Raw genomic sequence first — 13,614 nt, 5'->3', positions numbered from 1 at the left:
CCCCGCGGGCACCCGATGAAATTCGAGGGCCCGGCATATCGTGTCCCAGGGGATGCTGTTGAAGGCGTTGACCACGGCCAGCGCCACGTAACCACGCCGCTCGGCCTCCTCGACAAGGGAGCGGACGCGGGCGACAGCGTCGGTCGTAGACCGCCCTCTCCGGAAACCGAACTGGCCGTCGTGCAGTCCGGCCACACTCCGGGGAAGTGGCTAGGACTACTACCGAACCAACCCGATTAAGATTATTGAGGGTCCGCAATAAGGGTGTTTAGACATCTAATAGCTATGTTGCCTGAGGCGTGGAGTCTGGTTTGTGCAGAGAGTCACGGAACGTAACAACAATACTTCTTGATTTATCACAGTCTTTATGTTCGGGCCCTATAATAGTACCAGACCCTGTATAAATAATAACAATAACTTGCAATCACAAGGAACAAACGATTTTATCATGTCACATTGTGCATGCCGGATATATCCGACGTTAGGAGCGAAAGGGTTAAAAAATATTGTAATAAAACTGTTTGAATTTAATTATTCTATATAAATCATTATTTTTTAAAAGTTTAAACATAGAAAATAGCCAAAAGTATGAATTTGGTATTTAAATATTAATATGAATGCTAGAATTCTAAATTGATAATCTTTCTATTTCTCAAATGAAACTAAGCTATTTTTAAATTCTTCTACTTGGTGCAAATAGTAAAAGCAAAAAAGACATAGAATCGTTCATTATCAGTGTGACTTAGAAACGTGTGCAAATCAAAACGGGTAGAGAGTTTATTTTGGAAAATAAATAGGATGGATTAGAATAATATTTTTACCCATCAAATACAGGAAGATCTTCAAAATTTTCGTATTTTAACACTAAAACTACCGACAGTTGAGAGGTAGCTATCTCCACCAAAACAACTCGAAATGACTGATCTTTAAAAAATACGTAATAATGGAATATTTTAATATTTATTGATTTATTATTATTTTAGAAAAGGAACTACATGTTCTGAGATCATAAAAACTATATAATAACAACTATAATAATAACAATAAGTACAAATAAGTACAATAATGAAGAATATTTAGTACCCAAATCTTTGGTAACAAAAATATTAAAATAAATTTCCATTAGTAAATATAAGAAGTATAATATAGTAATATCATAATAAACGTAATAAGCATAATAGAATAAATAAAATACAAAAATATAACTTAAATTATTAGGTACAAAAGTTATCATTCGTAACATTTCTTACAAACGTTAACTTTCTTCTGCATGCATTTTCCGCAAACATCGCAAATGATGGTGGTCTTATTATTATTATAATACCCTATCTGACAATTGCGTGAATAAGGTGAGTTCTTTGACGTACCTTGAATCTCAGATGCTCTTTGTTCTACTCGTGATTTTTCATTGTCAGCGGCAAGTTCATCTGCTAATTGAAACGCAAACTCTTTTCTGGATATCTGCTCACCTGTGGTTTCCTTATATAAAATCCAGGCATTTATGCCAGCTAAATCTAAAATATTGAAAATACTTGAAGTGGTCATCTTCTTGATCCCGACTTCACGCTATATTTTTTTGCCATTTGGTCTGCTATATCTACTCCAAATTTTGCCTTATTATAAAATTCGACCGTTTCAGGTAGGCCCTTTTTCTAATTTTGACGGCTTTATGTTTTGAGCTCAAGATAAAAACTTCCTTTCTCGGCTTACTTTTATAAATTGTGAGTGTAATCTCATTTGATGGATACAGCAGCGACGAAAAGCGAGCCATGGTATCCTCCTTCGTTTTACAAATTTTAGGGAGTTCTCTCCTGTTTCCTCGTATTGTGCCAACCAGTGTGGTTCTTTTGACTAATAATTTATATGCCAGTGACAAACTTGTAAAAAAATTGTCGGTCATTATGGTCCTTCCCATCATACTTTACGGTTCAGTAAGTTTGAGTACCACAAATTCTTTCCTAAATAAGGAAATCCATTTACAATATATTTTGTTTGAACATCAGATGCCAGCCAAAACTTAATTCCGAATTTGTCGGGCTTATTCGGTAAATATTGTGTAAACCTGCATCTGGTTTTGCTTGGGAAAAGTTGCTCGTCTATTGTAATGTTTGTACCAGGTTTATGCCAATTCTGGCTGTTTTCAATAAACTTATCCCATACGGTTGATATTAGTGCAAATTTATCATTTTTCAAACGTTGACTTCTATCATTTTTTTTGTCAAATCGAATAAACTTCAATATTTCAAGAAACTCATTCCGACTCATTGTGCTGGAAAAGAAGCTTGGCCTCCATTTTGTATTCCACAAATATGAAAGTTTCAAATTTTTCGCTTCGTATGCCCCCCGTGCGTACAATATTCCAAGGAATGCTTTCAATTTTGTTTCTGTAAGGGCCCATTTTTTATCCAAAACACGAGAGGCTTCCGATTCGGTGCAAGATATTATACGTTGCAACATATGGCTGTCAATTAGTAGGGAAAATGCGCTAATTACCTTATCTTTCATGATGTTTCTTTTTGCATATGCTGTGGGGCCAGATTTGGTCTAGCTTATACACTTTCAGTTTCATTTTCAGAACTTGGAGACAGCTGAGCACGTATTCTTTTGCGTACATTCAAAGTGTTCTCTGGCTCACTTTCTGAGGACTCATTTTCTTTGTCACTAATGTCACTATTACCGTTATCACTACAAATTTCAATTTCTTTTTCCTCTGATTCACTTCCATCACACTCAGAGAATTCACTATCTTCGATATCAGAGCATTCCACTGGTATCCTTTTCAGTTTTTACAACAATTCGGATGCTTTCAATTGTTTACTCATTTTCAAGGCTTGTAAAATATTGCTTTATAAAACGATAAATCAGATCTTATTCCAGCGACTATGCTCTACAGAATGACCGTGTGCAACGGCAAGAGCATCTATTCCTATTACTTTGTACGTTACTTTACGGCTGTGTTTATGTAAACAAACTTTTATAGATAATATAAATTATATCTAGATATCTAATACACCATCTAAATAAACGAGTCCGGTTTCAGTAAACAGATTATAGAATTCTATTACACTTATACCAGTACCAGCCAATATGTCTGGTCAATTTCACTTGTACTGGTATAAGTAGCCATGATACAAAATTTCTTTTATATTAAATGAATAAAACAAAATTAAAGTTTATTATATTATTCCTTTAACTACCCCTGCAAAACTCATTACATCATTGCGGAAAAAAATATATCATGAAATAGGAATTTTAAGATAAAGTTGTCAAATTAGTCATTTTGACCGGCGTGGTAGTTCTAGTGTTAAGGTGAGTTTAATCGTATATATTTCTTCTATTCTTATCTCCAGATTTTTTTCATTCATTATCTCCCGACATCTCCGTTTTATTGATATAAAATATCTTGATCAAGATAGGTAATGCTAGTAATAAGAAATAAAATAGACTGCACATAGGAGTCTGTTTAACATTGTATATATTGGGTTGGCAACTAAGTGATTGCGGATTTTGTCATTAGGTGGTATTGACAAAATCCGCAATCATTGCCAACCCAATAATTTGAATCACAATTTTTCATGACTAGCTAATCTGTAAATATGTAATTGTTCTCGAAGTTTTTCTATATTATGTCAATACATTCGTTGTATATTTTATACTGAAATATTAGTCCTCAATAAAATATGTTACATGTATCTGAATTGGAAGCTAAGGAAGCTAAATGGTTGTTAAATATTAAATTGTCCCAAAAGTTTATTTCGTTTTATAAGGAAATAGTAGTTGCACAATATTTTTTGTTTTATATTATTTTATTGAATTGTGTGTTGTTACGTTTTGTCTGGCTCGTTTTGGCGGCGTTGCCAAATTAAATTGTAGTATTGTCTGTTATTTAATGCGATTTGAAATTAAACTTCACGTTTCGGCTAATCTGCTATGCGCAGGAGTACTGGCATGGGAGAGGATTAAAGTTGGTGAAAATAAATGTCCCCTTAATCCTGCTATATTATTAGACAAATATTCTTCACAAAAAATGTTTATTCGTATCCTAATTGGATATTGACAGAATAGTCGTTGAAATTTCGAATGCTCGGAGTTACAATCGTTCGCAATTACGTTTCGCTCTTATTAATTACAAGATTTTAATTTCGATAGATTTTCGATAGTTTACAAATTGACAAATACAAACACGTCGATTAACAAGACTAACAAGAATTGGAAACTAATAAAACAAAGAACTAAAAGCTAAAGAATTAAAGGATTAAAGAACCTAAAAGCTGAGAGCAAAATTAAGAGCTAAAGGAATTAAAAGCTGAAAAACTAAGGAACTAAAGAATAAAAAAAACAAAGGAATTGAGAAATTAAGAGCTAGAGGAATTAAGAATTAATCGCTATGAACAAGAAATTTCTTGCCAGGAAATGAGAACTGATCGCCAAGAACCAAGGAGTTAATCACCAAGAACTGAGAAAACTAATCACACAAAACTGAGGAATTAACTACTCTAAAACTAAGGAATTATTACCGCTTCTTCTATGTCGCTACGCTTATTTATATTTGGGTCTACCGTGGAGGGGTTGTCATGTGACGGGTTATTCGGTGGGGGTTGTGAGGTTCGAATTTGGTTTATATACAAATTGTTAAAATTTATTTAAATTTCAAATTGGAACGCTCACTCGCACTATTGGTAGTTTTAGCCTACGTTACGGCGCGTGCGCAGCGCGGGACGTGACAGTGTATTGTCTATTACAAAACGAATCAGGCATAATTCAATAAAATAATATAAAACAAAAAGTGCTGTGCATCTGTTATTTCCTTATACAAACTTTGGGACAACTTAATACTTTAATAAAAACGATTTTTAATTTGAAATTAGGCTGAAAAAATTTTGATTAATATGCAGGGTCTAGACATTTCCAGACATTATACATACATGCCTACATGTTATATACACACACACATGTACATACATACATACATATAAATATGTTTCGGAAATATAAATGCGAGAATTGCACAAGGTAGGATAGTTGTGAAAATAGATCGGTGAAATTTAATGTTTAAATTTTAGACTTTAATATAATTTAACCAAATATGAATGTATATTAAATCTAATCGACATAACTTAAAGTTATGTGATCTGTACTACGAAAACTGTTTTTACGTTTTTTATTACATAACTTACAGAGTACCAAACATAGAGTTGGAAAATAGCAGAGGCTTATCTCATCAACAAGTTGCAGTATTATATGCCGAATTAGTGGAGCTAACAAAACAATTACAGGGAGAAGTAATGATCTTTGAATTAACGCAACATGTTCAGAAATATTTACATGAGAATAATAAACCAAGTTACAGTAGCTTTTATGAAGAAATGGTTTCACGACGTCAAGAAAAGATCGAATATGAAATGTTGGAAAAGCAGTTGAAAGAAGATAAAGAAAGACAGGTTAGATACGTATATTATATAAATCATATTGTAATAAAATGAATAGCTGAGATTACTGTCTAAGTTTATTGTCCTACATCATTCTGTACTGCAACAACCTGTTCCTTCAAAAGGGTAAATTATATGAATCAATGAATATAAATAAATTACTACATTACAAGGATGTTTGACCTGCCAGTTTTATAAGAACACATAATTTTAAAAGATGCGATTTTTTTTTACTTTTTGAAATGAAATGAATGAAACGACTAAAACATATTCTGTAATTCTCGTATTCTATCTATTATAAAATTAATAACTTCTAAAGTAATTATCTTTGTTATGATTATAAATCATCGTAAATTAAAAATTAAGAACCACGAAAGTTTAACTGCCATATGAATATGAGAAATCTTTATTAATTTTAATTTTTATCATTACCTCATTGTTTTTACAAATTATTTTTGCATCATGATAAAAATAAATATTTTGGTATTTTGAATAGTTTTGTTCAAGGATTCTATTATAGAAAATAAATTAAATATGTGTATTTGAAAATATTGTATAATAATCGCTGATTGTAAAAAATCATAAATATATGACGAAGCAATTGTATACAATTTGTTATTTTTAAAGTTGATACTTTTTTCACAATCTTTTTGTATTAATTTTAATTTATTAATCTAACAATCTAATTTATTTTAAAGTAAAATTACATATTTTTCAATTAATTTAAATTATCCATTAAACACGTACAAATTATTAAGTGTGGATACAGCGAAATTTTAATATTACATTTTATAATTTCATATAAGGACACAAATAGGGTGGGGTAATGACTTTAATCACTTTGAATATCTCTGAAGGAAGACATAATAATTTTCTTATAAGCTGAGAGTTTCCGGAGATTTCGAGATCACTTCCATTTCTTCAATTACTTACCGATACTTCTTTAAATACATCGTTATTGAAAAAAAGGCAAACGAATCAAGCAGTAAATTTGACGATCCTTCGACATTTTCAACTGGCAACGGTTCGATATGGAGATTTAAAAAACACCAAGCAATGATATAGAGTCAAAATTTGTCAAAGATATCCTACAATGCCTTAAAGACTAAAATATGCATAGATCTAGATAAATTCACAAAATGGATGAAACATCTTTGTTGTGCTAGTATGGACTCTTCAATAAGGCTCACCTAACAGACCTATACCTTAGACACAATGAGAAAAGAGAGAGAAAGTGAGTGTTTCGTCCAAGATCTGCTATGGACTCTTCAGTACATCTTTGTTGTGAAAAGCTCTTCTAGATCGAACGTTAATTCGTAGGATAGAAAAAAGGGCATATGAAAGCCAAATACAAGAAGATCGAGTAACGGATTTTATGTAAATGCAAGTGTAGTTTATAAACTACATCTTTTTATTCACAGATACGAGAAACCGAAAGCGCTCAAACATGTCAAATGAATTACCCGTTGTGTCCAAAACTAGGAAACAGACTTTGATGAATTGCAATGTATAATATTTGCTGATTGTTTGTAAAATCATTCCAAATCCATTGTAAAAAGTTCAACTGGAAAAATGAACTTGCAGGCGAATGTCGTTATTAGCATGCAATTGTGTCTCTCATAGGATATGAGCACTGGATAGACTAAATACCGATTATGATGTCGCGTCGTGTACCTTCCTGAAAATACCACGAACTGCTTCTTTCAACCGAGGAATCAGAAAATAGTAACAAAATTCAAAACTTTGTTTCATCATCGTACGCTAAGAGAAATTTTAGACTTTCCTCGCACTGATTTGTTAAAAAAAGCTTGAGGCGATATATTACCCTTTAATAATTATTTTTCATTGGAGCGATTCCTAAACAACGTTGTGAAGAAAGAAACCATAAAGCAAGAAACAGGGGTGGAGCATGTTTCAAATATATTCAGTATTACTGGGGTCAAAGAAATAATTGCCACAATTATTCAGTAAAAAGTGTCCGTAGATGAAATTCAGAAATGGTCTTACCGATCTGTGAATAAATTGAAGATAAGGTACAACAAACGGAAAATTAAATGATAAAAAACAGCGTCATCGCCAAATCAGAGAAGAAACCGTTGTTAGACAAGAAGAAAACCAAACACATTAATTTATTACTATATGCCGGAAGTCAGACACCGTGTATATAATTGCAAGTTAATACACTGAAACTCTACTATGAACAAGTGTGCCTAAAACACCTTAAGAAAATGTCCTAGGTGAAGAAATGTATCCTCGACAGATGCGAGTAATTACATAAAAAGGTGGTAAGTAATAGCTTCTTAAATAATTAATTATTTCACTATATGTATACATATATATATATATTTGTTCATACATAAATGTTATCAAATTTTTTATATCAACCCGACTTAAGAATTGGACAATGTTTGATGTAGTACATACTTGAAATGAAAGATACTTAGAGGATTGCATTTCAATTAATCTTATCCGGAAAATTGTACTTTTTCACTGATAATATTTTGGTGAATGTAACATATCAAATTTAAAAAAACTAATTCTTCCGATGAAATGATTCATGTTTTGTGTTTATCTTATATGTATACATATATCGTAGGACAAAAAATATGCAAAGATATATACAAGATATTACACACAATTGGTTTAAGCTATAAATCTAAAATAGTAGAAAATAGACAAAATTAATTGAATGATGCATGACTCGGTGGATATGTCCATTTTGGAAGTGTAGGCGTTCTGAAGATTTTAATTATACATAACCAGATATGACTGTAATTTTTGTACATAATTTATTATACAAATCAAGATGCATCGTATTAAAGATAAGAAAAACGTAAACATAAGAATACAACGTTACTTTTTTCGCGTTTGTCGTACCATAAATTCTATAAACCTCGTTAATGCCGAGGCTCTCTCACACGGTCTCGTTGGCGTAAATGGTAATTTTAATAATAATTATATTCGTCAATTTATAAAAAAATCTATAAATTTTCATTGAAAAAACTTATTTCGATAATATTGCAATTACAATTATTTTAATTAATAAACATGGCAAGTCAAACATCCTTTTACCTTTCTTGTTTTTAATGTTCAAATTACAATTTCTGTAGGCTACTACTATTCTACAAATATAATTGTTCTAATCATATTATTATTGATCATTTCAAAAATATATCTGTTTTAATGCAGATATTGTATCTACAAAAATAATTGCAGGTATTGCAGGATGAAATCCAAAAAAGGCAAGAAGCTTTAAAAGCTGAACTTCGTAATCGGAAAGAATCTATTCGCTTATATTGTGATCGATCAAATAATCCTTCTCAATCAATACCATCATCTCCACAAGAGAGATCACGGATTTATTCTCGACGAAGATGTGCTAGTAGTTCTGAAAGTTCTGACGGTTTTCTATGCGAACATAGGGGCACAAAATTATTACACTTTGATCATAATAGAGGTATATATTTTGGTAGATAACTTTAGTCTGTTGTCTCAAACTTGTGTATTAAAAAAATAATTCAATTTTATTAATTTCTATAACGTATAATAATTATAGGTGAACGACAAGTGTACAGAGCAAAATGTATGGGTCATAGTACTAAGGGATCAGTCGTTTATGCAGGTGTGGATATGACAACTGGAGAATTGTTTGCAATTAGTGAATGGACATTAAAAGTAAATAATAAAATTGAAGAAAATAATATTCAACATATCATGAAACAAGTAGGAAGCTTAGAACAAGAAGTAAATCATTTACATAAATTACATCATCCAAATCTTGTACATTATTTAAATATGAAGTATCTGCAGGAGGAAGATGATGTACTTATTTATGTTCTTCAAGAATTTGTGGTAGGTATAATGATATTTAGTTATAATTCAAACCAAAGGTACAATATTTGTAATTATAATTATTTGAATTAATTTTTCTAAAAGTGAATAAATTGAAGAACTATGTAAAATATAAGGGACTCGTAAAATTCGTATAATGCGGATTCGTATAACATCACACTCATAGTCCATATACATAATACATGTGGTTCGTATCATATAAAGCTGTTTCCTATAACGCAGAACCTATCCCTTGCGTTATACGAAGGCCCACTGTATTGTATAAAATATATTTCCTGAAATAAGTTTCACTTGTTAAGTTAAATAACTTAAATTTTATACGTTTAAATAAATTTTATTCTACAGCTATCTTAACATTTCAATATTTATGATAAAGTTCATTTATTTCGAAAAAATTACAAAATTATTATATCTGTAAATACAAATACATACATACATTTTCTAATAATAGCAACTTTTATATAACATAATTTGATCGTTCCAATAATATGAATTGATTTAATTTGTATGATTTAATTTTTTGAAGAACTAAAGTTTCATGTATGCTATCATATATGTTAATTATCGGATTTTAGATAGGTACGAGTTGCTCCTTTTTTTTACTGGAAAATATCGCAGTAGACATCGATTTCCTGCGATATTTGGCAACTGGCATCCTTTCTGCTTTACGATATCTCCATGAGAATAATGTTGTCCACAAAGATCTACGTGATACCAGTATCTATATTGATAACACAGGAGTAGTTAGATTATCAGATTATTCTTTAAATAAAAGATTGTCTGATATTTATCAGACATGTACAATAATCAAGCCTGAACCAGATTTTCCGAGTGTACAAGGCAGAGGTGGAAAAAAGGCAGATATCTACCGTTTTGGTGTTCTTATGTTTTCTTTATTAAAAGGAATCATAGTTTCTGGAGATAAAATTGATCCAACAAAAATTGTACAGGTGTGTTTCTCTACATACAGAATACAAATAACCTGAATATTTAATATAAAATATAAATAAAAAAGAAAATTTAATATAGCTAAATATACAACATATAGAAAGAAATTATTATAATAAAAAATATTTGAGGATAACCAAAAAGACTTAATTTATTAAATATAATAATATTTATTGTACTCTAGACTACATGTTTACTATACGGACGTTATTTGGCATACTTCACAATTTAAATGTAGAGACCTATGCCTTTATTTAGTAAACATACAATCAATTTCACTTTACTGTTTGGTAATAGAGCTTTATAAGTGTGAAATGCAGACGTTTGCTAATAAGTAATTATGCATTTTATTTCAGTAAAATTTTAAGTAAAAAGTTTAAATAAGAAATTACATATTAACAGATTCTTTATTTATTCTACGCTTCAACTTTAATAAAAATTGATAATATCATGTATTTATATGATGTATGACGTATACATGTTGTTAAAAAATTCCTATTATCTCTGTTTAATTAATTCGAATAATAATCAAACGATCTTAGATATAAAATACTAATTATATTATTTTGTCTTCAGACTTGAATCTGTTCATTATGTACATTTCGTAAACAATATAATTTCCACAGCACGCCTATAAATAACCAAATTAAATACTATTTTAAAGCAAATGATTTCTATCTAAGTATAATTATTTTAAATAAATATTTAAGTAAGAAGAAACAAATGAATCACATTTTACTCATTTCTTCTCATAAAGGAATCAATTTTTTAATTGTTTTAGCTTGATCTTCAAGATTTCTTATTAAAGTGCCTTATCAATGATGAAAGAAAACGTTGGTCAGCCGAACAACTATTACAACATTCGTTTATAAAGGCGCCTTTAACCCATGCATTATCGCCCCCAAAAATACCACGGAGAGATGAACAAGAGAATCATGAACCAGAAGAACCAGATACAGATATTAGACAATATGTACCTCCATTAGGAGGTCAATTAAGAATTACGAATGAATTCGAAATTCTTGAATGGCTTGGTAGAGGTGCTTTCGGCGATGTTCTAAAAGTGAAAAATAAATTAGATGGTGGAATTTATGCTATTAAAAGGATAGAATTGAACCCAAAAAATAAACAACTTCACAAAAAAATTACCAGAGAGGTGAAATTGTTATCTCGGATGAATCATGAAAATGTAGTACGATATTACAATTCATGGATAGAAAGTTCTATAATAACTGATGCAGTAGAAGAACGTGCATCCATGACATTTTCTGAAAAAAAGAGTCCAGAGCTGCTTAATGTAATTGTTATATCTATATTATTGTATTACTTAATTTTTTTAATTTGAGGATTCCTAGATATTCGAATTTGAAATTTAATCGTTAAAAGTTTTATTTTATTTTCTACTTGTTTTCCTAAACATTGCGATAGTCTGTATTTGTTTCATTTTTGAATAGTAATATAATATTTAAGATTTTAACTTAAGATTTTTAGTAACTAATTTTTAGTAACTAATTTCTTAACTTGTAGTGTGTTACATACCATGTAATGATTTATAGCAAACTACTTTTATATATATAAAAGTACTACTTTTATATAAATATTAGATTGTCCCAAAAGTTTCTTTCGTTTTATAAGGAAATAATTCGGTTATTCTATTCTAACAAAATGGATCACACATAATTTAATAAAATAAATATTTTATAAAACAAAAAATGTTGTTCATTTATTATTTCCTTATAAAACAAAAGAAACGTTTGGGGCAACCTAATAATTAATTTTGATATCAGATGCGATTGTTGATTAGTCATGATAATTTCGTGAATAATTTTTCCTTTAATCTGTAATTATCTTTTAGCATTTAATAACGGATGATATTGAAAAATTAGCACCACCAATACCAATACACGAGGTTGAATGGAATGTTTCATACAGATCTCGAACAAATACAACACTTCCAGCTGACAGCGATGAGGATAACAGTGATGCGTCCAGTGACATTGACAGTGATGAAGATTGTGCGTTTTTGTAAGAGATTCATTTTTGAAATGATGATTTGTAGGTGACATATCTTTATATTACAAAAATACTTTCTCATAAAAATAAATCATGAATTTGGAAACATATAAAGATTAAAATTACATACATTTTATTCTAAAACAAAAATATTAGTGACAGAGTTGTTTACATTCAAGAAACAGATTCTTTTTTGAATAGATATATAAATAGGTGCGAAATTTACGTATTAAATGTTAAAAATCTAAAATTAACAAACAAATTAACAATTAATTTCCATTCAATTATACATTCCAGAATTTAGAAAGCATACAATAATTTATTACTTTATATAATTAATTCATTGGAATAAAAAAAATGAAAAAGTTATGTGTAATTGAATATACTTTAAAGTATAGAATAAGATGTATAATTTTTGTCCATAGGAACTTAAAAATTAAGCATATCGAAGTATATATTCACAACTTTTTACACTTGTAGCCAAACACCTTGTATATACGTGAAAATACCTATAGAAGAATAGTACATAAAGAAGATTAATCGTCGCTGTGAAGATATTTACCCTTTTCAAAACCTTGAGATTCTTTATCAGTTTCCATTGTTTGTACAAAGGATGAAAGTATATTTGTAGTTGCTAAACCAAAATCTCCGATCTTTACATGGTCATTACTATCCAAAAATATATTTACTGGTTTTAGATCTCTATGTATCATTCCTTGTTGATGAATATGTGCTAGACCTTCCACAATTTCTCGAAACAATCTCCACACTCTTTCTTGATCTTCATAAACTCCATTATCAATTGCTGTCCGAAGAGTACTCTTTTCACAGAATTCCATTTGAATATACATAAATGGAATTTCTCTGACTGTTTCTTTTGATTCATTCATATCACCATTTTCATCACTTTTTATATTTGATGCAGATGCTTGATAATTTGTATCTCCTACAAATTCTATACTATCAGAAGAATCCATTCTTAGAAGATTCTGCATTCTGGAAAATTTGTTACAAATTACTCGTAACAACATAAGGTTCAATTAATATAAATTATACAGGGTGGTTGGTAACTGGTGGTACAAGCGGAAAGGGGGTGATTCTACGCGAAAATAGAAGTCGAAAATATAGAATAAAAATTTTTCGTTTGAGGTTTTGTTTTCGAGAAAATCGACTTTGAATTTTCGCTCGGTACGCGTTCACTTTATCGCGTCTCGTTATACCGGATCTTACTGTAGATCGTTGTCTCGATGGAAAAATTAAAAAAAAAAATTTTTTATTCTATATTTTCGACTTCTTTTTTGCGTAGAATTACCCCCTTTCCGCTTGTACCACCAGTTACCAACCACCCTGTATAATTTATATTAATTGAACC

At 30.2% G+C, this 13,614-nt stretch overlaps 2 protein-coding genes across 5 annotated transcripts in view; one reads left to right on the top strand and one right to left on the bottom strand.

Annotated features, from left to right (window-relative positions):
• LOC100748384 (eIF-2-alpha kinase GCN2) overlaps window positions 1–13,614 on the top strand; it is a 31,428-nt gene that overhangs the window by 11,477 nt on the left and 6,337 nt on the right. Inside the window, exons 3-8 of one of the 4 annotated variants that reach the window (XM_012391801.3) lie at window positions 5,180–5,441; window positions 8,646–8,881; window positions 8,984–9,281; window positions 9,857–10,231; window positions 11,011–11,526; window positions 12,085–12,254. In XM_012391801.3, coding sequence (XP_012247224.1) covers window positions 5,180–5,441; window positions 8,646–8,881; window positions 8,984–9,281; window positions 9,857–10,231; window positions 11,011–11,526; window positions 12,085–12,254 — 1,857 coding nt within the window. Of the gene's footprint in view, window positions 1–5,179; window positions 5,442–7,093; window positions 7,715–8,645; window positions 8,887–8,983; window positions 9,282–9,856; window positions 10,232–11,010; window positions 11,527–12,084; window positions 12,255–13,614 lie in introns of those variants that run through there. The other 3 variants (XM_033323748.1, XM_012391803.3, XM_033323749.1) reach the window with 3 other exon arrangements.
• LOC117152349 (piggyBac transposable element-derived protein 4-like) lies at window positions 1,283–2,952 on the bottom strand. The gene has a single exon (XM_033323750.1). The coding sequence runs from the start codon at window positions 2,503–2,505 to the stop codon at window positions 1,915–1,917; it is 591 nt and encodes a 196-aa protein (XP_033179641.1). The 5' UTR covers window positions 2,506–2,952; the 3' UTR covers window positions 1,283–1,914.

The sequence above is a fragment of the Bombus impatiens genome, unplaced genomic scaffold, assembly GCF_000188095.3.
Source record: "Bombus impatiens unplaced genomic scaffold, BIMP_2.2 scf_1213, whole genome shotgun sequence".
Taxonomy (NCBI): domain Eukaryota; kingdom Metazoa; phylum Arthropoda; class Insecta; order Hymenoptera; family Apidae; genus Bombus; species Bombus impatiens.
Note: the sequence above shows the minus strand (reverse complement) of the source record. Positions and strands in the feature narration are given on the sequence as shown.